This window comes from Mirounga leonina, unplaced genomic scaffold, assembly GCF_011800145.1.
Source record: "Mirounga leonina isolate KUSES-001 unplaced genomic scaffold, KU_Mleo_1.0 Mir_200, whole genome shotgun sequence".
In the NCBI taxonomy this organism is placed as follows: Eukaryota; Metazoa; Chordata; class Mammalia; order Carnivora; family Phocidae; genus Mirounga; species Mirounga leonina.
In genome coordinates this window covers 10349866-10375654 of record NW_023270503.1, presented here as the reverse complement: position 1 = coordinate 10375654, position 25789 = coordinate 10349866, and the positions used below count along the sequence as shown (strand labels likewise).

The 25789-nt window shown below is 52.0% G+C and overlaps 1 protein-coding gene across 3 annotated transcripts in view; it reads right to left on the bottom strand.

The window, feature by feature from the left end:
* Nucleotides 1-24535, bottom strand: part of HNF1B (HNF1 homeobox B) — a 52023-nt gene extending 27488 nt beyond the window's left edge. For 2 of the 3 annotated variants that reach the window (XM_035027358.1, XM_035027360.1), the window contains exons 1-4: nt 24189-24535; nt 19467-19666; nt 14331-14595; nt 12405-12640 (exon numbers count right to left, since the gene is read on the bottom strand). In XM_035027358.1, the coding sequence (XP_034883249.1) occupies nt 12405-12640; nt 14331-14595; nt 19467-19666; nt 24189-24532 (1045 nt within the window). In that variant the 5' untranslated portion in view covers nt 24533-24535. The remainder of the gene's footprint in view (nt 1-12404; nt 12641-14330; nt 14596-19466; nt 19667-24188) is intronic. The other variant, XM_035027361.1, reaches the window with a different exon arrangement.
* Nucleotides 24536-25789: the final 1254 nt, after the last annotated feature.

Genomic DNA, 25789 nt, shown 5'->3' with positions numbered 1-25789 from the left:
GAGGGAGTGTGTGAAGGAGAAAAGGAAACAACCCTGTCCATCAATTATGGGTAGACAGGGCTGTCTTTCCAATGACGCCAAAACTCCGGGCCGGGGAGGGGGCCAGGAGGAATTAGGCCAGTCCTGATGGGCCCGGTCACGCATCCTCAGAAATCCACTCCCCCTTTTCCCATAGAGGTGTCACTTTCTTGAGGAAAGAGGCAGAGACACAAATGATTCCATCTAGGGAACTTCTGAGACGCTCATCTGGGATGAAAGAATGCGCACGGTTCCCCGTTTGTAACTGGGAACTCCAGAAATGAAAGCTTTCCATGGTGGAGCTCGCCTTGCTGCCTCAGTGTCCTCATCGGCGACATGGGCCTCCTGCCAGTTCTTGGTCATATTTCCTCCTCTCTGGGCATCAAGATTAATGTTTGCAGAGAGTTTAGGAGATTAAAAATCTGAAAGCCTGGGAGGAAAAAGCTGATGTAAGATGAAAGCAGTTTAAACACTAGGCTGGTTTCAATTCCACATCGCCTTCTACCTGAGGTGGCTCAGTGAGGAGGCCGGTTCGTAAGAGGAGAAACACAGACAGGCCTGCGGGGACGGTAAACACTCTTGAACTCAAGGAGTAAAAGTGGAGTGATACTTAAGGGAAGCCCACAAACTGGTTTTCTTATAAAAATCAAAGCAAAGGGAGCCAAGAAAAGAAAAGAAAAGAAAAAAAAAGTCGTCTTCCATCAAAAGCATCTTGGCTGAGAACAGACGCTAATGAGCACAGTGCGCCTGAGAAAATCACACATGTGGGGAGGTAGAAGGGCAACAGAGACTCGGCCTGTCCTCCCCCATGAGGCCACCCCGCCGGGTCCTCACCACAGAGCCAGTCTCTGCAAGCAAACATCAGACGATTTGCAGTGAAGTGCTCGCTATAAGTGAAAGAGGCCAGGCCAGCCCTTGAGAGCTTGAGAAGCCCTCACCTCTGTGAGTGATCTACAACGCTGCTCTCCATGTGTCACAGCTGCCCATTTGACAGAATGGAAAACTGAGGTTCGAAGAGGAAGAGGTTATTTTCACTACCTCTTGCTAAAGGGTATCCCCCAGCAGGTCAGCGGTATTCCAAAGCTGACCCTTCTTCCTCTTCCCCGTAAGCCCCGAATCGATTCCAGGTATGCTGAGCCTTCGTTGTGAGCCACCAACAGTTTGAAATGATTTTGTTTACTTGTTGCTTGGCTTATCTCTCACTGGAAGGAAGGAAGGTAAGCCCAGTGAGGGCAGGACCTTGCCTGCCTTCTCCACTGTGTCCTCAGTGCCTCGCACAAGGGCCTGGCCCATTTATTTTTATTTTCATTTATTTATTTAAAGATTTCATTTTTATTTGAGAGAGAGAGCACAAGCAGGGGGAACAGCAGAGGGAGAGGGAGAAGCAGACTCCCCGCTGAGCCGGGAGCCCGACGCGGGACTCAGACGCTTAATGATTGAGCCACCCAGGCGCCCCGAGCCTAGCCCATGTAGGCACTCAGTACATATTGCTGGAATGAGCAGCTGATGATTGAATGACCTGCACTTTAGTTCTAACCAGGCTCCACACTGTCAGTCTGCTGAGCTGAGCGGTGGAGAAGTGGGAGCGGGATACACTTCTCCTCTTCATCTCCTGGTTTTGCTGAGGTTAGTGGGAGGCATACCTCTTAAAGAAGGGAGAAGGGGGGAGCGAGAGAGAAGGAGAAAGAGTAAAATGTGATCGAGGTAGAAATAGCACTGACACGTTGAGGCGACTTGGTGTTTGGAGGCCGGAGGTGGGTGCACGGCGGAGTAAGGGTTTCGTACGAAGCAGCAGAGATCTCGGGCAGTGCTTGACCTGGTGTAAAAAAGGGCCAGCGGGGTGCCTGTGGGGAGCCTACCCCTTCCTGACTTCTTGAGGCCTAAGCATGACACTCATTACCTAGGTGCTTCAAGGGGGACGGCAATGGGTGCTCCCGTGAGCACAGGCTGACCATTTCTAAAAGTTTGGGGCTGTGGGAACCCCAAGTTTGGACTCACCCTCTTGGAACCCAGTTTGGGGCCCCATCGGGTTGACTCTGAGGAAGGATCAATTAACGGGGAGTTTTTTGTGGCAACATGAGTCACTTAAATGCCTTTTTCTCCAAAGGAAGTTGGAGTAAAACTAAGAAGCGTTAATGGTGGACATCGTTAGGCCTAAAGGCCGTGAGGACAGACAGAGCCCGGCCACAGTCTGGCTCCTGGGGTCTCTTTTCCCAGAGGCAGCCTTTGCGGGGAGGGGTAATGTGCTACAACAAAGGCCCTGGGCTTGGCTGGCGAGGAGAATGATGGCGCTTCTAGTGGGTCTGGGCAACGGGGGAAGGCTATAAAGCCATCAGCAGACTGAGCCACTGGGTGTCTATACAAAAGTAAGGTCCTAAAAACAGACATCTGTATTGTGACTGAAGGGCTCATAAAATTGCCTCAGAAAAGAGAGGTTTTCCACTGCGACCTATTCATAAGCAGGGTCCTGCTGGGAAGTGACACCCAGGGAGAAGATCCTTGGAGGCGTTCGCCTGGCCAGACCCCAGCCTCTTCATCACCACCGCCAGACCATCGCCATCATCATGACAGACAGCTACTGGTCACCAGCTCATGGGTGCTGGTCCCAGGCAGCACCAGGTGTCGGGCGGGCACCGAGCCTTCGGAGCTGGATGGTCACCGGCTTCCACTGAACAGGAGCACCAGCGGAGCGCTCAGGGAGCACTCACCGAGGATGGTGGCAGCTTAGAGCCATCTCGCCAAATGACGCTGATCTGCAAAACGTCCAGGTCCCTTTTCCAGACCTCAGTTCACTCAACAAAAACTCAGGAAGAGCCATTCTAGCTCTTTTCTTGCCCAAGGGATGCTGATGAGAGATTATAAGAACTAATCTAGTAGAACATGAACCTAACTAGTAGAACAAAATCAAACGAGTAGACTAAACTAAGCTAGTAAACTAAACTAGTAGAAACTAAACCAGGAGAACATTAAGGGAGAATGAATACTAATACGCTCTTTGAAAACTTCCTGGTGGTAGTTAATGTTGGAGGGTGTGTTTGTGTGTGTGTGTGTGTGTGTGACTATATTTTGGTTAAGCAGCATCAATGGAGGTAGAACTGGATGATACTGTTTCTAGAAAAGGAATACATGCTTTAAATAATAACATATACTGGGGCACTTGGGTGGCTCAGTCGTTGGGCGTCTGCCTTCGGCTCAGGACATGATCCCAGCGTCCTGGAATCGAGCCCCGCATCGGGCTCCCTGCTCAGCGGGAAGCCTGTTTCTCCCTCTCCCTCTCCCCCTGCTTGTGTTCCCTGTCTCTCTATCAAATAAATAAATAAAATCTTAAAAAATAATAATAATAAAATAAATAAATAAATAATAATACATACTGTGCTATGTAAAATGAAACAAAGTCCATGCTCAGTTTAAAGCTGAGTAACCGATTATACAACAGGGGATTTATGCATTCGGCTTCTTGGACGAGAAGCCCTCTCTAATAGATCCCATCGGTGCAAGATACACGGAACATCTGCCATATGCCAGGCACCAGCTATGGACTGGAGACCCACTGGTGAAGAAAGCCCGCTCGGGCTCAGACACTGGTACAGCCCAGCGTTCTACCATTCAGAATACATACACAGTTCTAGAGACTTTCAGAACGACTTTCTTTGCAGAGAGAACAGACTTACTTGGTTTGTTTCTTTTTCTTTGACACGTTGAGATGCAAACCCTCTACTTCACCTGGCAGGAGGATTCTCAAGGAGGAGGAGGCGGCCCATTCTATTTCCATTTGTAAACTTGAATGTTTCCATTCGCAAAACATCTTGAGATAAATTAAGCAGCTATTTTGTGCCCACCATGCAAATCGATGTTACACAGATGGGGGATGTTATTTAGAGGTTTCCCACCCTCGCCGAGCAAGAACTCACTGGGCTTTGCTGCCAACCCAGTCCAACAGGTGCTGAGCAGGAAGAGGCTCCCTGCGGCGGGCAGGGCCAGAAGGTCTGGGCATGCAGGCTGCCACTCAAAGGCCCTGAAAGTGTTAACCTCCAACAGTGATAGGTGTCTCGTTTACACCCATTATAAATCTGTTTATTGTGACTGGCCCCACCCAATCTGCTGGTGCGGTAAAACTCTAATGGTCCCTAATAAAGGTGGAAGGATTGTAACAGCACACAGTTCCTGAAATGGGGAAGGAGCGAGGGAGAGAGACAGATGATGAGCTTAACAATAAGATATCACAATGGCCAACCTCCCTCTGTTGCTCCAAGCAGCAGAGTCCCGGGCCCCAAGACTCGATACGACACCCAGTCTCCAAATAATAACCTGTCAGAGCTGAGAGGGCCAACACACTCATTTGCCAGAATCCCTGAGAAGTTAAGTGATCGGCCCAAGGTCACCCCTGCTCATTCATGGCTCTGGTTTCCTGGATCCGAGTCCAGGGCCCTTCCCTTGGCTGCCTCACCTCTCCTAGTTCAGCAAAGGGCCATCAGGATAATCATCAACCCCTTCAGGACCCTCCTGTTCCATCTAGCCTGATGATATCCAGCCCTCCACACCTCTTCGGGACTTTGTTGAAACTTCCCGTGCCTGACCCCCCACGCCAGGTTTTGATTCTAAAAGGTGTGGGTAGAGGAGACCTGGGTGTTTTTAATGAGCGCCCCAGATGCCTTCTGTGTGGCCTGGGAAGGAGATGTGAAAAGCCCAGGTCCTGCCAATACTCGGACTTCATGGTTTCTGATGTCTCAAATGAGAAGCAGGGCTCCTGCACAGAGAAACTTCCAGGGTGAAATTGCAAGCCACACCCCTGTCAGGAACCCAGGGAAACCCAAAGCTTTTCCTCTCTCTCAAGGCCCTGAGGGCTCCTGAGCCAACGCCCCAAGACCCTTCTGGTCAGTCACTGTACTTGGCTCCTGGCCGTGGATCATCCTTAAGCCTCTCAACAGCCCTCAGGAGATAGGTATCGTGATCCCTAGTTCATAGATGAAGAAACCGAGGATCAGAGAGACTTAAGTAACCACCAGATGGTGAAAGAACCATAGATCAAGCCCAAACCTGTTTGAGTGTGGTCCAGGCAAGGGACTGCCTGTAGCCAGCTTGCTTCAGGAGCTGTAGACATCCCTCGGGAGAGTCATTAAACACTTAAGGTATCTGCATGGAGGTGTTCCTCCGACCTGGAAAGGGCGTGAGTATGGGTCCTAAGAAAGCTGGTTCTTGACTTCCTGAAAGCATTAGAGACTGAGCTTCATTGGCTCAACCTTTGCCGGGCTGCTGTAGCCGGAGCAGAGGGAAGGGGTCTGAAGCTGATGCAGGCTCACAGGTGGAGGGAAGTAGCTTCCAGAAGATGGGCCCTCTGGAGCTTCTGAGGTTTCCCACATTCACCGCAGGGGATGTGCCCACCCTCCCCTTCCTGCCGCTCTTTTCACCTGAAGTTTGGGGGAGCCTCCTTCCTAAGAACAAAGGCCATTAAGCTTCACAGATTGGGCTTCCACCAAGAAAGGACCACACCCCCTCTAATTGGCAGGTTCCCGGGGCTAATTACTAACAAGCAGGGTGCTCACGCCTCCTTAAATTAAAGGAGAAAAATGCCCTCCAGGAAATTCAGGGTCATCTTATGAACCTGACCTCCTGCTACATGGTCAGGAGCCTCCGCCCCTCCCCACAATCCTTGGTGCTTCCCCACTTTCCCTCCCTATCTAGGGCATTTGCACTACATGCCTATAGTGGTGGATACGGCCCTGGAGATACGCTACAGATGTCACAGAGTGGTCCTCCTTGGAAGAATGAGAAACTGCCTTACACTCCGTATGCTACCAGCGGCCGGCCTCAGTCTGCCGCAAACACCAAGATGAGGATCTAGTTGGACACACTCAAATTCTCTAAAAGTCATGGGGGGGCGCCTGGGGGGCTCAGTCAGTTAAGCGGCTGCCTTCTGCTCAGGTCACGATCCCAGGGTCCTGGGATTGAGCCCAGCGTCGGGCTCCCTGCTCAGCCGGGAGTCTGCTTCTCCCCTCCCTGCCACTCCCCCTGCTTGTGCTCTCTCTCTCCCTATGTCAAATAAATAAAATCTTTAAAAAAAAAATTCTCTAAAAGTCAGGATTGGAAGAAACCTCCAAGAGGAATAGAGGGAAAGAGAGGGGGAAAACCCCCAAACAAGGCTCTGCAAGGAATGGTATTAGCTACCATTTATGAGCACCTGCTATCTCCTGGGTGCTTTACGTGCATTATCTCATTTAATCCTTGTAGCATCTGCAGAAGTTAGTGTCCCCATTGTACAAATTGAGAAACCGGGGCTTAGTGATCCCAGAGATTTGCCCAGGGTCACACAGCTAATGAGTGGCCAAGTTGAAGCTAGAATTCAGGTCTTCCTACATAGCCTATGATTTTGTTGCTATGCCCACTGGATTTATGAAAGCATTTCCCCAGATTATCTTCAGTGTGTATTCCATGTCTGGGTCATTACACATCAGGTGTCTATGGCACAGCCTGGGCATTGGGATTTTTAGAAGCTCCCTAGTTGATTCTAAAGTGTGGCAAAGTTTGGGAACCATTATCCTAGAGTGGGGGTCAGCAAACTGTGGTCCCCACGCCAAGGCAGCCTGTTTTTGTAAGACCCATTAGCTCAGCTTGGTTTTTACATTTTTAAATGGTTGGGAAAAAAATTAAAAGGAGACTATTTTGTGATGTTTGAAAATTATAGGAAATTTGAATTTCAGTCCCATAAATAAGGTTTTATTGGAAGACAGCCACAGTCACTCATTTCCATATGGTCCAGGGCTGCTTTTATTCTGCAGAGGCAGAGTGAAGTCATTGTGAAAGGAGACTATGTGGCCTGAAAAGCCTAAAATACTTATATCTAGCTCTTCACAGGAGTTTTGCCAACCCCTATACCAGAGATCCCATGATCACTAGGATGATAACCACAACTGAATACTTCATCTGACCTTATTTTGGGGGTATGTTTCATTCATTCATTCATTCATCTGTATATCTATATTTATACAATCTCTATCTCTCTGTCTGTAATCTTCCCCATTTGCACTTGTACTTCTCCTTGAGAAGTGGGTAGAGGCAAAATGCCAGATCTTGGGCCTTCCCATCAAGGAAGTTTGCTTCCAAGATCCTTGCACAGATTTTGGCTGCTCTCCGCACCTCTGGTGCTTAATTCCCCCCAAGTTCCTGTCAGTTCCCATCAAGGCTTCAACAAACAGGGATGCCTGGGTGGCTCAGTCAGTTAAGTGTCTGCCTTCAGCTCAGGTCGCGATCTCAGGGTCCTGGGATCGAGCCCCACGGAAGTCTGCTTCTCTCCCTCTGCCCCTCCCCACCACTCGTATGCGAGTGCACCCTCTCTCTCTTTCTCTCTCGCTCAAATAAAATCTTAAAAAAAACCCAAAACACTTCAACAAACAGATTCCAAGGGCACTTCTCCAGGAACCGGCTGGCCAGGGCTCTGTCCTTGCAAGCAGCTTCCTTCCTCCTTCGAGCTGATTGGAGACAACAAGGAGTCCTTGAATCATCTAAGGGTCCTTCAGGGGGATTAGGCATGGCCAACGGGGCTGCCTACAGCGATAGCACTCCAGTATCTCCTGGCCCCTTTGTGCAGAGCCTCTGAGCCCCACCAGCCCAGCAGTCAGGTTTCTTTGTATGCAGACCAGGGTTGGTCCACTATCTGGAGGAGGTTGCCAGCAGAATCTCTGAAGGCTGGGCCTCTTAATCTCATTAATATCCTGATTGTCTTCCTCAATCTAGTGGCAGCCGATGGGGTGGTACCGCAAGATAAAACGACCTTCAAATTTAGCAGATAAAATGGCCGTCAGATAAGCTCCTGATGAAGGAGAACCCTGGAGCCGGGTCTACCACTGAACTCCAAGTCAGTCCCAAAGTGTTTCCTCAAATACCACGTTTCAAGGCAGGATTTGTTTCTTTTCTGAACTGAAATAATCTGCTACTTAGGGACAATAGGGCTTATTTACCATGGGGACCTTTGCTGTGGAGATGAATATTTTTACAGCCGCCCTCATAAAACACCCCCCTTGTCTGCTGCCTGGGGAGGGGGCGGAGCTCCAGAGGTGCGCTGAGGTGCCTGCACGGTCTCTGAAGCCCCATTAAGTTGTTAAGGCATTTAGTGCCCAGACAGTGCGGGCCTGCAAGGGCAGTTCAAATCCCTGCCCAGATGGGGATGGGGTCGTGAAAGAGGGGGCTTGAATTTCTTCCCCGGGCAGGGTGCAAAATCCTCCTTGGTCAGGGGCAACAGTTGGTGCTGGTGGGGGGGTGGGAGGGGTAACTGAGCCAGAATGGGAGACACCGCCCCCACTCCCCATCCTCGGCCACACTCTCCTAAAGCCTTTTAGTCATTCAGAGGGGAGCAGTAAGAATGTGGAAGAAGGGAGTGTGTGTGTGTGTGTGTGTGTGTGTGTGTTTCCATGCCTGCCAAGTTCTTAGCATCTGCATAAAGCAGAGAGATGGTCAGCGTGACAGTTCAAAACCTGCCTGCCACTTACTAACTATATGGACTTGGGCAAATTATCTACATTCTAAACCTCTCCCCTTCCTTGACTGTAGAATGGGGGCACGGGGACAGAAGGTTTCTACCCTTACAAGGTTGCTGTGAGGCTTAAATAAGATGATGCATGTAGGTGCTCAGCCCAAGGCCTGGGACCCAGGAGATATTTAATCAACACTAGACCTTATGATTATTCACGTGTAGCCATAACCCTTCCATAGGGCACTTTGGAGATTTCCTTGGGTCCTACCGATTTCAGCATCAGGGAAAACAGCAGTAATCACACAGATATCCTGGCCCAGAGTCTAGTTTGTCTAAGTCCCAGGCTTAGATTCTTGTGGGTGACTTGCGAGGACGGGTGAAAGGGCCAAGAGGGATGCGGGCAGCAGGATTCTTTGGGTTTTAAGCTCTGATCTGACCGTTGGGGCAATCAAGTCCACTGGGCTTAGAGAGGGGGCAACAGAGTTTGAAGGGAGACAGGAGGAAGCAGCCACAGAAATAAAGGCCCCCACTTAAAGAGGCTGTCGGTCAGGGTATCCGAAGAGTCTTCTGGAAGGGCTCCCTCTGGCCTCTGTGCCTCACTTTCTTTCCAAGAGGATGAGCCTCAATCTCCTTCTTGAAAGATGAGTGAAGGATACAAGAGTGAGGATATGACGCGTGGGGCGAATGAAGGCTGACGAGGACCGTCTGCCCCTCCCTGGCTGTGGCAAGCGGGCCCGGGTGAGTGAATTTGCTGCAGGCTGGAGCAGAGGACACAGGGAGCACGACAGCTCACGCAGCTGGATCCCAAGGCTTGGGCCAAGGCTAGCCCCGATTCCAGTCCACGCCAACTTCCTCCTCCCTCCTCCTCCTCGAGCCAATCAATACAAGCACCTGTCTCCAACCAGTCCCTTTCCTCACCACAGCCCTGCTCTCTGACCTTTTGGGGGCCTTTCTCTTGATTCCGCTCCAGAATGGAGGTAGGGGCCATCACTCCAGGCCTCCTCAATGGCCTCAGAATGGGCTGTCATGGGGCCTATAACGAGGGACAGCTCCTGCTGACGAGAGCTGGAATGGGGGGCTGCAGATAAAGGCCTTCCAGGCTGAAGATAAATGGCTGCCTGCAGCCTGCTACAGTAACTTCAGGCCCCCAAGAAGAGCAAACAAAGGGTGCCCCTGTGACTCTCACTGGAAAGATGAAGGCCCATCAGCGGCAGCCAGGCTGGTTCAAAGCCCCAACTTAATTGTCAATTAAGCATGCATAAGGGAGACAAAGCCATGACAACCCCCGGCTGCATGCTGGTGTGTGATTGTAAAGGCGGGAGGGGACAGCACCGAAAACAGCTGATTCTGCGGACAGGGTGTTTGTAGGGCACCTTGTAACCAATCAGCCGCTGACAGAGGCAAAGTGCTCCCCCTGCCATTCCTATTGTGCTGGACATTCCAGCAGCCGGGTCACACTGTGGTCACCTTGGGCAAGTGGGCCGCAACCCACCGAGAGTGGCTGCGAGACCAGGGGCTCCTTAGAGATGGGATGCTCTCCTCTCCAGGAAGAAGGTTCAAGGGAAAGATGTGTCTCTAAGATGCCTCCGGGCCTCCTGGCTCAGAGGCTGGCGTGCGGAGGGGAGGGGGTGTGGGGGAGGGGGCCTGGGGCCTTGTCCCTCCCCGCCCCCGCCACCCCTCGCTTAGCCTTAGAGGGTGCTAGTGCTGATGCTGACTATGGGTCTTGGTTTCTCCTTGGCCCCCCATGGAGCTCTTTTTGTATTCTGCATCCAGGTACATTCTGGGCTTGGCTAGAGGCCGGACCTTGGTGGTGGGGCCCATGATAGGAAGCACACCGAGAGGCTCTGCAGACCGTAGGCCACCCTGAGCGCCAGGCTCCAGCCTGCTATCTGCCTAGCCTGGGGTGCATCCCCTGGGCGCCCCAGCACAGCTCACGTGCCACCCTGGCAGCCGGAGAGGGGGCCATAGTCACGCCTCCCAGCATCCTGCACCCCAGGCCCCAGCCCAGTCCCAGGGCCAGGGTGCATGTCACCTCTTAGGAGATAATGCCCCGGGGTGTGAAAGTTAGGAGGAAAGGGATTGCTGCTGCCTTTCTTTCCTCTGTTGCTCGCCAGAACGAGAGCAATGGTGACAATCGTCACCGCTTATTGGGAAAGATGGTGTTTACACACACTCTCATTTACTTCTCACGTGGGCCCGATGAGGTAGGTAGGTCCTACTTCTTTGTTCTACAGACGGGAAAGTCAGACTTGGAGAAGTGATGTTGACTGGGTCACGCTGCAGTTGTGGGGATCAACCTGGCTGGCTAGGTACAGGATTCAAAACCGAGTCCGAGAATCCCCTCTCTGGGCATGGACAAGGACTACGCGATGAGCCCCGAGTGAAAATTCAGGCAGAGGGGACAGCAGCCACTGAACACAGACAGTGGCCCGTAATTATTGCTCCATAAATAGGAGTCTCCTCCCTAGAAGGACACAAAGCCCCGGAAGACAGCCTTGGGCCCTAAATGGTTCTGGGCACTCCATGCCAGCACGATGCCTTCCCGAGGAGACGAGAAGCTTCTGTGGGCAGGACGCGCCCACACCTATGCGGCTCCGAGTGGGAATCAGCAGGCCTGAGTTCTAGCCGCCTCTGCCACCCTCGCTCTGTGAACATTGGCAAGTCACTGCTTCTTTGGGGCCTCAGTTTCCTTCTTTGAAGCTCCTCCCAGTTCTAGCATTCCATGATTTTTTAAAAGGCCGAGATCTGGGGGCGGGGGGGGGCCTCCGATCAGAGGGCCCTCGGGCTGTATTTGGCACCCACCCTGCTCAGCTTCCAGTACCTGCCCGGCCCCCCCACCCCCCCAGCCCCGCTCTGTGTCTCCTGTCAGTATACAGAAGGCCTACACAAACGACCCCGTGGTGACCTCACCACAACCCCAGCTTGTCAGAAAGCTGCCCGGCCTTTGTTCGGCTTGCAGGCTCCCTGACTTTGGTGTGGAGATCACAGGTCCCAGCACAATAGCCATTGTCTTCTCAATAATGCCCCTTGCCCCAACCACGCCCCCCCCCTCCCCAGCTCCAGCTCCGTGGATCACCGCGGGCGGGCGGCAAGTGCCCCAGTTGCGCTCCATGCTGGCCACATGCCGTTTGCCTCTGCCCTCTGAACCCTGCTTTGAATTTCCATTAAGGGACGGAGTTACTCTGCCATCAGGCTAGCGCTCTCCGGGCCCCCCATGGAGCTCTCTGCCTCTCAAGAATAACCTGAACTTTCTCCCATGGGGGGAGAAGTGCTCACCCTCAGACCGCACCACTCAGCACATAGGGGCGCCTTCCCACAGTGAAGATGTCGGCTTCCATCCTGACGAGCCCACAGCCCACAGCAGAGGCGCCTAAGGCAGGCCGGGGGCCCAGCACACAGTGACACACAGTAGGTACCCGACCAGTTTTGGCCAACTCAGCACCACCAAGATTTGAGGTGACTGATTCCATGCTAATTCTGGCAACAAGCAGAGACGGCCAGTGGAGTGGCCCTTCCCCACAGGCCCTGGGGCTCCTCCTGCCATGGCCGGACGGAGCCCTGTGGTGGGATCCAGACGGCGAGGAGGTGACCCCTGCAGTCTGGACCTGGAGCGCCAATAAGACAGCCTCTCTGTCTAATCAGACAGTCGCACCACCTTGCTGAGTCAGCAGCCACCCAGGGAGAAGAAAGGGGACCCAGAAAAGGCTGGGGAGAGGGGCTCCCTGGAGGCTGAGCAAGGACTCAGAGGAAACCTGACCACAGCCACACACTGTTTTCACCAGATTTTGGCCATGGGAGGAGGCCAGCCCTAGCACCATCCCACCATTTCCTCCTCCGAAAAATCTTGAGCCAGCTGAGACCGGTGGGGAGAAGCAGGATGGCTGGGCTGCCGAGGCATCAGGGCCTGGGCCGGGCTTACCTGACAGCTTATTTGGAGGAGAGGCGCTGGACTGGTGGTGGGGAGAGCCATGGGAGAGCAGGGGGTTCAGATTGTGCGTCTGGTTGGAGCTGTAGGCGTCCATGGCCAGCTTCTGCCGGAACGCCTCCTCCTTCCTGCGGTTTGCAAACCAGTTGTAGACACGGACCTCAGTGACCAGGTTGGAGCCCAGGCCGTGGGCTTTGGAGGGGGAGACGCCTCGCTGCAGACATTCTGCCCTGAGGATGGACAGGGAAGGGGAAAGATGGTGAGTGAGGGCAGCCGGGGGGAGGCCTGCTGGTCCTTGGCCCCAGACACACAATCTCAGTGGACTTGCTTAGGAATATGAAGAGGCCAAGGACAGAGTTGGGGCCTGGGGAAGAGCCTGTCCTGAGAAAAGTTCAGCCCACGTAGTTCTCTGATGACATGGTTGGAGTGGGGCCGAACACAGGGGCCACATGAGGGGCTTAGGCCTCTGGTGTGGCTCCCGGCATGAAGAGAGCAGCCAACAGGCAGGTAATACAGGGAGAAGGTCCAGACTGGGCCTCTTGACATCTTATGTTGCTATTCTTCCCAACCTACAAAAGGGCAAGTCCTTCACTAGCTCTATCTGAGCCCCTTCGAAGGGACTTCTGGTCGTTTGGGGTTTGGATAGCCCCAAAAGGGTGCTAGGGAAGCCATAGTCCTTATTTGTGCCCCAGGAATCCTTTTCGAAGGGCAGGCTGGGTGGGGTGACAGGAGGACTCACAGAGGAGGCTGGTCTCTAGCTTTATCACTGCTGGTGAAACCCCAGTGGCCAGGTCGGAGAGGGGCTCTCAGACCCCACTGGGTGCTGGGGGGCTTCTCATTTAGCAGGAGGACAGAGCACAGCCTAGGGACCCTGGGGACCCTGTGACACTGGGACATGTCCCTTCCTGGCTTCACCTCCCTAACCAGAGCCAGCCCAACCCAGAGATGGATAGAGAGCCCACAGGTCTTGGCCAGAGCAAAGACCAGACTTTTTATTTTTTATTTTATTTATTTTTATTTTATTTATTTGTTTATTTACTTATTTATTTATTTAGAGAGCATGTGTACAAGCTCTCATACAAGCAAGGGAGAGGGACAGAGAGAACCTCAAGCACACTCCACACCCAGTGAAGAGCTGAGCCAAAATCAAGAGTCTGAAGCTTAACCGACTAAGTCACCACGGCGCCGCCCCCCGGCCCCCACCCCCCGGCCCCTGCCTTTTTAAGACCAGACTTTTTAGAAAGTCAAAGTCAATGGTGGAGTCATGGAGGATGGCAGGAATAAAGAAAGAAAGAAAAGAAAGATATCCCAAGGATTTCTAATAGTTTTCTTTAAAATTACATGTGGTTGTTAAGATACAAAAAGAACTCTAATCAATGTGGGCAGAGTGGATTGGACAGATCTGATCAGTTCTTTTCTGCCAAGTTTCCTCTTGGACCAGTGGTTGTACAAAAATTTGGTCAAAGCGAGAGCCAGGCTCTGGCTAAGGGACGGTTTTTCCCTGGTCTGCATGGAGGTCAAACACATGGTTCTCATTCCACTGGCATATTTTTAGACCAGCATCCTCCAAAGTATCTTCCCTGCAATAACAGTTCATGGTGTAAGTATCCCCCAGAGAAAAAGATCCCATGCCTCGTAATCAACTCAACAAAGCAAAGTAAGTTTCTCACTCTAAGCCTTCTCCGAGTCTTTAATATGTTAATATATGTCACGACTCCCCAGGAGGAAGAATGCACCTGAGGTTTCTCAAACTTATTTGTTAACAACGTGAAATCAGGGTTCCATGGAACATGCTTTGGGAAACCCTGCTGTAGCCACACTTAGCTGGACAACCAGTACTTCAATATCCCGGGACTGAAGGGATGGGTCTCAGGTCCATGTGCTTGCCCGCCTGCTCGAGTGAGTTTCTGGTGGTGTTACCTGTTGCACTCCTCCACTAAGGCCTCCCTCTCTTCCTTGCTGGGGTTCTTTTGCCGGTCGTAGGCCTGGTACAAGATTTGCTGGGATGCGGGCCCCCATTTGAACCGGTTGCGACGCATCTTCTTGTTGGCGGGCTCAGAGCAGGCGTCATCGGACTGCCCAGGCCCCTGGCTCTGTTGACTGAACTCTGGAAAGAGAAATAGCAGCTGATCCTGACTGCTTTTGTCTGTCATATTTCCAGAACTCTGGACTGTCTGGTTGAATTCTGAAAAGAGAAAGGAGTAGATTTGATAGGGTCTGTAGCCTTCACTTGGCAAACAGACAGACAGATAGACAGACAGACAAAAACACCTTTATTCCTCTCCCCTAAGCTTTGCCATCTGCCATTATTATGTGTGGGGCAGTGGGGGCCAGAGAGGAAGCCCACAAAAGGCCCCTCACTGCCCACCTCGGTGCACTCCACCAAAGCCACCTCTTTCCTTTCTTTGAAGGAGCTCACATGTGGCCCAGCCACTGTTTTAGTGGCTATGTCTTCTCATTGGCTCATGGGCCCTCGGACATGAAGCAACCCTCTGAATCCTGAACTCTTGTACTTTGGTGTCCAAGAGGATGAGCTCAACCAAGTCTCAGGTCTAGAGGTAAAGGGCTCAAAGGTACAATACACACTTAGACAAAATATTCAGAAACTAAAAATAGCTCTCCCCATCTCTCCTCTCTTCTCATGTATCCTAGGCATCTACATTATGATGTTATGCTCTTAGAAAAACCCAAGACCCAAAACCTGTTCACTATTACTTGGAAATAAATGTAACTGGAGTTTTAGAACAGAAAGAGAAGAAGCTCTCTGATTTCAGATAATTTCAAAGGCAATGGTGTGTGTGTGTGTGTGTGTGTGTGTGTGTGTCCAGGGGTCCATTTTTGAGGGCAACAGCCCAAGAGGGAAAGGTCTTATGGATCTGCCTACACTTTTGAAAGATGGCAAATGCAGAAGACTGCGAACACAGGACCTTTCTAGCAATGGCATTTAATGAGTTGGACAAAGATAAATGTAGATGAAGTGATGCTCCCTGTCCTTCCAATTCCCAGGGTCCGGATACATAGGGACCCTCAATACACTTTTTTGTTGAATGCATGAATGAAAGGTGGCAGCTCACCCAGTGGGGACACCCTAGCCCATAGGCTTTAAATGAGATTTGCTATTTACTTGTGGGAGAAGAGAACTTTGCTGTTGTCTTCCTCACATCTACATGAAGCAGGGTTTGCAGTCATTAGTTCCATTTTACAGATGAATAAGCATAGAGGCCAGCCACCCTGCTGAGCAAGGACACATGACAGATTCACTTCCTAACCCCGGCTCCCCAGGTTCTGGACCTTGATGTTTTTCTTTCTTGGTTCCTGGAGTCACTCCTGCAGGTCTCAGAGGCAATTCGATCCAAAAGTCTCCAAGGTTCAAAGTCGGGCCACTATTTAATGCTTGAATCCCCTCTACGACACCCTACCACATGGTCTTCTAGTCTATAACCCTCCAGCGATGGGGAACTTACTACCAATCTAAGGATCTATTTCCATTTTGGTCCATCCTCAGGAACAGTGGGCCTCTAACCAGCCTGGACTCAGGACTCAGCTATAGGTGGTGCCGGGCTTTGTTTGAACCCGCTGCCGAATGGCCAAATTATAAGCAGTGTCTGAAGGTGTTGCTGGGGCCTTTGATTTGGGCCCTAGCCGCTTTAGAGGATTCTCAGGCCACTTGCAGCTCTGTGTGCATGGATTCTGAACAATTGCTTCAGATACCTCGAGAGAGTCTCTGCCAAATCTCCTGGCAGGAAGCCACTGCCTCAGTTTTGGATAATGGAGTGCCCCAGCCATTCACCTAACTCCACCCTCTACCCCCAGCTTCCCTGCCTGTGGAATGGGACCAGGTAAAAACCTAAGAGGGCACTCAACAATCTTTCAGAACATCTACCGCTAGTCAGGATGATGATGGGGACCTAAATTCTTAGGGAGGCCATGTTTTTCAAAGTGCTTTCACAGCCACCAGCTAGTATAGCTACGTGAGGGACAGTAAGAGGGGGAGAAAGAAGGTCCCTGCTCAGAGAAGGTCTCCTCTCCTCCCTGTGGCATCACCATGAGTCCGAGGCAAAGCCCATATGGATAATCCCAAGGACCCAGGATCCACCCGAGGCTTTTCACATGTGATGAACAGATGTCATGACAATGAACGTGTATTGAGCTACCGGTGTGGTGGGGTATCCTACAAGGTCCATCTAATTCTCACAACCTCTCTATGCAAGAAATATCGTCTTCTCCATTTTGTACCTGAAGAAATTGAAGTTCGGAATGGTTACATGACTTGCCCAAAGTCACATGGATGTGGGGCGCGAGCTAGGATGGGAGCCCAGCCTACAGACACTCAGGCTCCTTAGCAGCCTCTGCATCACCTCTTGCTAAAAACCAAACCCAAACAATACACCCACAAAACCTTCGCATCTGACTTGAGCGGAGGTAATAGGATGGACTCCAGTTTTGTCTGTGGTGGGTGTGAGGCTCACTCACAGCTGCCCGGAGCTCAGGGCTGCCTGTCTGCCCTCTGGGGAGGCAGCCCCGCATCATGTCCAGAACCCAGCATGCGCCGGGATCGGCCAGGCTGCCTCAACTACAGATGCCTGGAAACATCTGGGTTCTGCCCACCTCAGGGCCCTAGCCTCTTGAGTCTTGAAGAACTAGACTTCAGCCCATCCTCCAGCCACCACCACCTCTCCTCCACTTCCTTCTAGATCAATGGGGGAAAGTGGGGAGACAGAAAAATGTTTGCTGTCCATAAAAACTAACTTGGAGAAGCTGGTTTCAGCAGCCTGTTTATAGGCTCAGGAGCCAGCTTGGACAAGCAGATTCTCTACATGTAGATGGGCCCATGAATACTATCGCTGATATTATCATTTTTAGCTTTTCAAGAAAATTTATGTCCTCTTTTTAAATGCTCCCCCCTCTTTCTCCTTCCACACATTCCATCTCACTTGCTAATTTTTATCCCATGCTTGTGTGTCTTGTATTCATCCTTCAAGAATTGGTTCCAATGCCACCTCCTCTAGGAAGCCCTCTGTGATGTCTCCAGGCAATTTAGCAACTCCTCTGCTGCCCCTTGTGTACACCCGTGTAACAGCTCTTAGAAAGCAGCTGTCATTATTTACTCAAACATGTCATCTCCCCCATTAGGTGGTAAGTCCCTGGAGAATAGGGCCCGTGCATCTCACTGCCCAGGACAGTGTTTGGCGCCTAATAGATGTTCAAATAATATTTACAGAATGAAGGAATGTTTCCTAAGGTTTAGGTCTCATGCGGCTTTAAAATAATAACAATAATTTTTAAAATCCCCTGCAAGGGACAGTCATCCGTTTTTGTCTCTTCTCGAGCATCTTGAGAAACTTTCCGGGATGTGTGTCTTTTTCATAGCTTCTAACTGGCCTTTCCTGAATCTCTCTGATTTCTGAGAAAACATCCACTGAACACAGGGAGGCAGCTCAAACCGGAGATGCCACATGAGGCTTGGATTGGAGTGAGGGCAGGCCCAAGGGTTCTCCGGCCTTCAGAGACTGTGGCTCCTGAGAATGTTCTCAGACTTTCCAGGAATAACAGAGAGTTGCTTCATGTCAGAAACACAAATTCTTAAAGCCCTGGCCACCGTGGGTGGTGAATCAACCCAGAGTTTAAAGGGGACCTGTTCTCCTATGCAGCAAAGAACTCTGGCTTCACTTCTTATCATCTATCCATTTAATGCTTCCACCAAACAGCCACCATGTGAGATGGATGTCTAAAACCCTTCCTTCCGCCATGAAGGCCTTTCCGGCCCACAGACACTAAGACGATAAATACTGAAACAATCCCTCCAGAGCAGTGCATGGCAGAAAACAAGAATGATTTTTTAAAGTGGCCATCCAGGGCGCCTGGGTGGCTCAGTCGTTAAGCGTCTGCCTTCGGCTCAGGTCATGATCCCAGGGTCCTGGGATCGAGTCCCACATCGGGCTCCCTGCTCAGCGGGAAGCCTGCTTCTCCCTCTCCCACTCCCCCTGCTTGTGTTCCTGCTCTCACTCTCTCTCTCTCTGTCAAATACATAAATAAAATCTTTAATAAATAAATAAATAAATAAAGTGGCCATCCAGTGAGAGGGGAGAAAAAAAAAAATTCAACCCAGAAAGTGGTAGAAACTAGCATCTTGACAAAGAGAGAGGAGCCCACAGCCCCGAAGACAGTGTGTGGGGAAGAGTGGAAAGCTCATACAAAATTTTCCTGGGAAAAGGGCCAGATCAAAATAATTAAAGGATAATGTAAAAGTATACTTTCCTAAAAATAAAAGTCATCATTCAAATGCAGTTCAAACTTCCCTATGCTTGAAAACAAAAAATCTCTTGGTATTACTGAGTGGAAGAACTCTTGGGACAGAAAGGAAATTTGGGGATGGAAGTGGGAATGACAATTATTGATTGGTCAGCATCCCAAATGCAGACACTGTTGCTGTGTCCGGACTTAGCCAGAGCGGCTTCCTCATCAAACAGGGTCATCAGCTGAAGTCTCAAAACTGTGCGGATTTTGATACATGTGAGGAATCACCTTAAACTGCTTCGGGATGCAAGTGCGCCCCCCTCCCAGAAACAGGGTCGAGTTCTGAATATATCTATATATACAAATATCTTCTCTTTTGTACAGTCTGTCCAGAGGGGAGGAAAAGAACAGTAATAGTGATCAACAGGTATTGATGGTTACAGAATGTCTTCCTTGGGAACTCCGATCTGAGGTCATGTATCAAGGGGAGCTGCTTGGCTTACTTTGGGGACAACAGTCCACTGTTACCTACTTGGTTTCAAAGAGAGGGATGTTGGAAGCGGGGACCAGAAAATGTGTGGAGGTACATTGCCCACAGTAACAGACCTGTCAAGGCAGCTGGCTGGGTAGCAAGGGACCATGGGAGAAGAAAATGATGGAAGCCGATCCACTGTGCAGTAACTATGAAAACCAAATCCACCTGCCAGCTTCCTTATATTTGCCAAGTACTATGCAGGCAAAACTGAGGCATCCCACAGGGGTCAGAGTTAGGGCAAAGGTCATTCCAGGTTGAGGTCCAGGGGGGATTAGAGCACTTACGTCGGAGGATCTCTCGTTGCTTTCGGACGTACCAGGTGTAGAGGGCTGCGCGCTTCTGGGTCTTCATGGGGGTGCCTTTGTTAAGATGCTGAGAGAGGTGGGACTGGTTGAGACCTGTGACATCGACCACTTCCCTCTGAGGGATGTTGTGTTGCTGCATGTAGCCCTTGATCATTTTCGCAGCCCTCCAGGGGTCCTCGCTGGACAGATAAGCAGATGGTTAGGATTTGGGCAGAAGATGTCTAGGGGAGAAATTTTCTCTTTTTAGGGCTTTTACCTACACTCTGTGCACAGCTCTGATCTTCACCTACTTCTCCATCTGCCCAAGCTACATCCTTGGGAGAGAGGGGAGGCCAAAACAGAACTTAAATGAAAGGGAGATGAAAGCTCCTATACAGTACACTCGGTCCCTGTCATCTGAGATCAGGAGGGTAAAGGTGACAATGACTTCCCACCTTCAGGGATGGGAAGGCACTACCAGCGCTCACTTTCTTAGGCAGAAAGAAAAGTTCCTGTTTTATTTTTGCTCTCCTTCATTTCCCTGGAAAGTGAGGGACGTGAAGGCAAGAGGCCTTCTGGAAAGTGGAGATGTCATTAACTTGGGGCTGCGCTGGCTGATCCTACAAGGACAGGGGGGCAGCGTCAGTTTTGAATCCTAGACCTTTTCCACATTATTTCCCTTCTGAGTGGATGTCTCAGTTTCTTGTCTTTTAAAATCAGAGCGAAACATTTGTGTCATCTCCTGAGAAGCAGGGAGGACTTCTCAACCAAATGTTAAAGTTTTCAGAGTTTCAGGAAAGTTTTAAGAAATACAATGAAATTCCTCCCAGAGTGAAGAATCGCTCCAGTGAGGTGAGGCAAGTTTAAAAAACAAACAACCAACCAACAACCCTCCACAGCCCCCACCTCCCAGATGAAACCTAATGGGGATGAATAATTTCAAATCAATTTCTGAATAAGATATTAACCATCCCAAATGCCACTGTTTCCTGTCAGGGAAGAAATGTATCTGGAAGGCAATGTTTCTCATAAATTTCAAGCGTGGGATTAAGAACTCGCTTATACTTTTCATTTCTCAGAAATACAGATATGCAAAAAGTTTCTTTACAGCAATGTACTAGGGCCTTTGAATTTTATTTAAAATATTTTCAACTTTGCCAATATCTTTTCTTGCTTATTGAGCAGGTGACTTAAAAGTAAGAGATATAACTTACAACAAGAAATTTAAAAAATGAGGCACAGTACAGAACAAAAGTATTCATACAATACATCCACATATACTATTTAATACAGCTATATATTTAACTTAAAAAAAAAAAAAAAGACCCAGCACTCCTTTACTATATGCTGATGTGTATAACAGCCTGATAGAACATGAAAAAAAATGAAGGGAAAAATTGGTTTCATATGAAACAATAAAGAACGTGTAAAGCAGAGGACAAAACTGACATACTGTTGCAAATGAAATTGTTATTTCTAAATGGTGCCTATCATACAGCAAATAAAATTAATTTTTGTTTAACGAATTTAAAAATTCAGTAAGCAAACATTTTGTAAGCATCTGAATAACTTTTTTTTTTTTTAACAAGTCTTTGATATTAAATTCATGAGATCACAGGCTTTGGCAGAGATGTTTTGAAAGCCAAACTTTTAAGATTATGTATATTAATTATATATATAAAAATACATTTCTCAAGTATTTATAAAGGTACATCCAAGTAATGAAACATAATGAAGTAACTAAGGACAAAAAAATGAGAAAACGTAATCCAGTTTCACACGTGGAAAATATCCACGTAATGCACATTCCTGTAGAAACATCAGCGATCATTTTAAAGCTTACTTCTGGCGAATATTTCCACAGATATTTTGAGGGTGGAAAAACACTTTCAACAGATACAAACAATCGCTTCGGAAGTTAGAAAAAGTGTTTGGGTTTTCAAAGTTAATACCGCTTTAACAGATTCTTGGACTCTTTTTGTTTTGTTTAAATTTCTTTACCTGTGTTCATTTCGTGCGTCTAAGAAACCTAGCAAAATAATTTACTGTTCTAAGACGGAAAGGTTCTGTGGAAAGAATAATTAGCTTAACAATTGGGAAGGTTAAGAAAAAACAACAACAACAACAACAACAAAAGGGAAACCCTACAAACTCTAGCAAACCTTTCAGCCCGCATTTAATGACAAGAGTCAGGGGTAAGATGGCGTAGTTGTACCTTTATAGCTCTCTGACCACAGAATTCACCTGTATTCACCGGGAGGCCCCCGGAGAGCTGGTTACGTTTGTTCATTTGAAAATACTGCTTAGATTGAGAGGTTCCAAACCCCGACAAATACCCGGAGCCGGAGAAACACGAGCGGCCACTGTGCTCAGAGCGCAGGTGTCAAAGGCGCGACCCCGGCGCCCGGAGCGGGCCCAGCAGGCTCCTTTCCAGTGACTTTGCTGCCCGGGAGCAGGAGAGCCCTGGACCCCAGCACAGTGCGCCCCGCGTTTCTTCAGAAGCCTCAGCTCTGGCTTCCTTCCTTTCCAAAGGCCCTGGGCGCACCAGCCTAGAGGCCGGCGAGCGAGGCGGCCCCAACCCGGAGCCCCGGGCCTAGCAGCGCGCAGTCCCCGACCTTCCCTTCCCGACCTTCCCTTCTCGCCTTTCCCTTCTAGGAGGTAGAAAGAGCGTCCAGGCAGTCCAAAAGAGACTTCTGTTCTTTTCTTTCCACTTTACGGGAACAGGGTGTGCAAAAAAAGGGAGTGCTCAGGAGTCCCGGCGCTCGGGAGCCGACCGTGCAGTGACCTGGGAACCGCTAGCAATTTCTTGAAAAATTACTTTAATAAAGTCTGAGCACTCCCGGAGGTGGGGGAGGGAAGGCGGCACCTGCCTGGGAAGGGGGAAAGCGTGGGTCTGTCCTGCATCTCTACGTCTCCACCCCGGTGAGGGGCTCGGCCCCTCGCCTCCCTCCCCGCCCCGCTGGAGCCCCGCGCTGCGCCGAGGGCCGCGGCCGCGGCCGGGGTAGGGCCTGCAGGTGCGCACCGCCGCGGGGCGGCTCGGGCTGCCCAGGTTAGGCGCCGGGGGGCTGGCGGGCAGCGCCCCGCAGCGCCGAGCGTGCGCGCGGGCAGCGGCCGGCAACCCCGCGTCGGCTTTCCGACTTCCTTCCCCCTCCAAGCCGCGTTTACAACTTCACCAATGAATAACCCGCCTCTCGTTTCAACCTAATCACGACTCTTTGTGTATCTTTCTGTTGATGATTTATAGAAATAAATTAATAACACCCTAACTCCACGTGCTGCCGTTTATGTTACATCTCTGCTGCGTCCAGCCCAGCGCGGGGCTGGGTGCGGAGGGGGCCCTGGGTCGCCTCGGGCTTCGCAGAACCTCCCAGAACCCCGTCAGAAGACGGGCGCTTGCGGCCAGGTGGATGGACCTGGGCCCCGCGGGCTTCCCGTGGCAGGCAGCCGGGAGCTCGGTTAGACTGCCCGGCCCTGCTCAGCCTCCAGGCCGCCCTGGAGCCCCAGCCGCTCCTCTTCCGACCCCTCACTTTCCTGTGCTCGAACCCCCGCGGGGAAGAAACCGCCGCCGCTCGGGGGAACGGCGAGGGAAGAACCTCAAACCTACGAATAGCAAAAATACTTGGGGCGGAAAAAAAACCCATCTAGAAATCCCCGATTCACTTTGCTAGAGAGTAAGCCGCTGGGTCCCCAGACGGCAAATTCAAATGCAAGGTCACAACCCACCCCTAACTGCTGCTGCGGCCGTGCGGCCGAGGCTGCCTGAGTCGGGGCGAGACTTTGGTCCCGGCCCCCGCCCTGAAATCTCGGCGCTTAAGTGTCCGAGGCCACGCACGGAACTCGGTCCTAAAGCCGAGCGGCCGGGAGCGACGTGCGGTCTAAGGGAACCGCTCGGCTCTTTGGATAATTAGTAACTAGCTGTCAAAGCCCAAGCCCTAGGCCGGTCGGGGAGGCCCAGCAAAGGATCCCAGACCCGCCAGCCGGCCCGAATTCCCCGAGGACGCCGGCATGTCGGCGGCCAGATCTGGAAACGCCCTTCGTTCTCAGAACGCGACCAAATCCGCCGCGAAAGGCGGTCTTAACCGCACTTGCCCCTGGCTTGCGTAGATCCTTTTGCCCGGTGCGGGTCCACCCCGGCCCTACAACACGCACACATTTCCTTTTGCAAATCTAACCCGGCCCTGGGGATTCCGGATCATCCTAGGGCCTTGCAGGGGCGCTGCATATGGGAGTGCCCGCGAGAGAGCTCGCGCCCCGGGATCCCGGCCCCGGGTGCCGCCAGTCCGTCTGCAAAGAGCAGCAGGAGGCTGCGCCCGAGGTCGGCCCGTGTTTCCCGGGACCCGAGAGGCGGCGCGCAGGAGAAACGCTTGGCCTGGGACCGGTGCGGGCCGGAGCCTCTGCTCCCGGGAAGTGGCCCCTGATTCACTGCACCCACTCGCACCCTCAGTCGCGCGCGCACACCTCCCGCCAAGGGCTCCGCCGCTCGGGTTCTCCCAGGCCCGGAGGGGCCCTCGGGTCCCGGGCGCTGGCCTGGGCAGGGGGAGATGGAACCTCGGGGGCCCTCCGACTGCGGCATTGGGAGGGGTCCAGGTGTTGGGAGAGAAGCGGCGCGCTCCCCGGGTGACTTCTCTGGTGGGAAACAGGGTCGCGCGCAGCGTCGCTCAGGCACAAGGCCCGGGCGCAAGGGGACTGGGGCGCGTACTCCCCACCTCCGTCCGCGCCTACCTGAGCATCCGGTCCACCTCCGCCCGCTGCTCCGCCGCCTCCTCGGTGTTGAGCGCCTGCAGCTCCTTGAGGATGGGAGGGGTGTCATAGTCGTCCCCGTCCTCGGAGCCCTCGTCCCCAGACAAGCGGCCCTTGGCGTGGCCGTTGGTGAGCGTATGGAAGACTGGCTTGGTGTCGGGGTCGGCCCCGTTCCCGGGGGACAGGGGCAGCGTCTCCAGCTTCACCCCGAAACTCGGGGATGGCAGCAACTCCTCTAAGGCCTGGACCAGCACCTCCTTGGTGACCCCGGAGCTCAGCAGGGCGCTCAGGAGTTCTTGCTGGAGCGACGTGAGCTTGGACACCATTTTCCAAGGACAGAAAAAGAAGGGGGTGAGGGGGTGGGTGAGTGCGAGAGAGGAGGGTGGAGGGGAGTTTCACAAGCGAACCCCAAGTCCAGGAACCCCCCCCACCCTTCAGCCTCCAGACACCTGTTACTCCCCGGGGTCCCGGAGTCTCCTCCGAGAGGAGTCAGAAAACTTCTAACTTGCCATGATCGCCACCATTAGGCCATATAAGATATGCAAATTAGCGGGGAGGGCCGGCTTTCGGCAAGATGCAAATGGTCGTGGGGAGGGGGGGGAAAAGCGAGAGAGGGAGAGCATGAGGGGCAGACGTGGAGAGCTGGAGACCCTGGCCGGGAGCAGGGCTTGCCAGGGTCCATTGTACTCACGCTGGGGGGCTGAAGACCTTCTTGTACTGGTTCTGTTTATCAGCCAAACTTTAGCTGACCTTTGGACTTGGTAAGCAAGTAGCTTGCAGCCTAGTGTGGGAGGCTCTGGGGCTTTTCCAGCCGCCGGGTCCAGTTTTAGTGTGGAGAGAAGAAACTGCACTTCGGCGGAGGGGGGGTGTGCAGGTGAGAGCTGGGGGAAGTTGGGGTGCCCTCGGAAGAAGGAGATGGAGGAGGATGCGAGAGTAGAGAGGCCTTCCAACGCATCCCAAACGACGCAGGTGGTGGGCAGGGAGGGCCAGCCGGGCGAGGAGAAACTGACCCCTGGGGAACGCGGAGACTCGGGGGAAACGGGGGTTCAGGCGGGGTGAGTGCGGATCGCAGCGACCCCATTTAGTTCTACCCGGGCTACTTGTTCTGCAGACCCCAGGCCCTCACCAGACGAGTCTGGAGGTTTGGATTCGCAGAACTGCTGGCCCGGAGAGCGAGCGTAGGCGAGTGGGAAGGAGGCCCAGAGAACCCTTGGGAGGAGGCCCGGCTAGTTTATGGTCAGGGAGTAGCCAAAGTTGAGCTCCCCCAGCAGCCGGGCTGCACCAGCACCTGGGCTGGCCAAGCCGCGGGGGAGCTGGCCGCCTGGGCCACGCTGTCCTGTTTAAACCCAGAATATCAGAGCGCCTCCGCTTTCCCGGCAAAACTAGGATTGCCAGGCCTCGTTTCTAAACAGCGAGAGCAAAGCTTGGCGGGCAGCAAGCCGGACGGACAGTGGGAGCCGCGTGTTCCCCGGCCCACTACCTTCTGGTTTATTCGCAGCTCCAGGACACAGCGGTTCCCCGGGCCAAGAGCGGCGCTCCTCGGACAGACGCGAGGCCACCGCGGCAGTGGCGGGAGGGAGCCG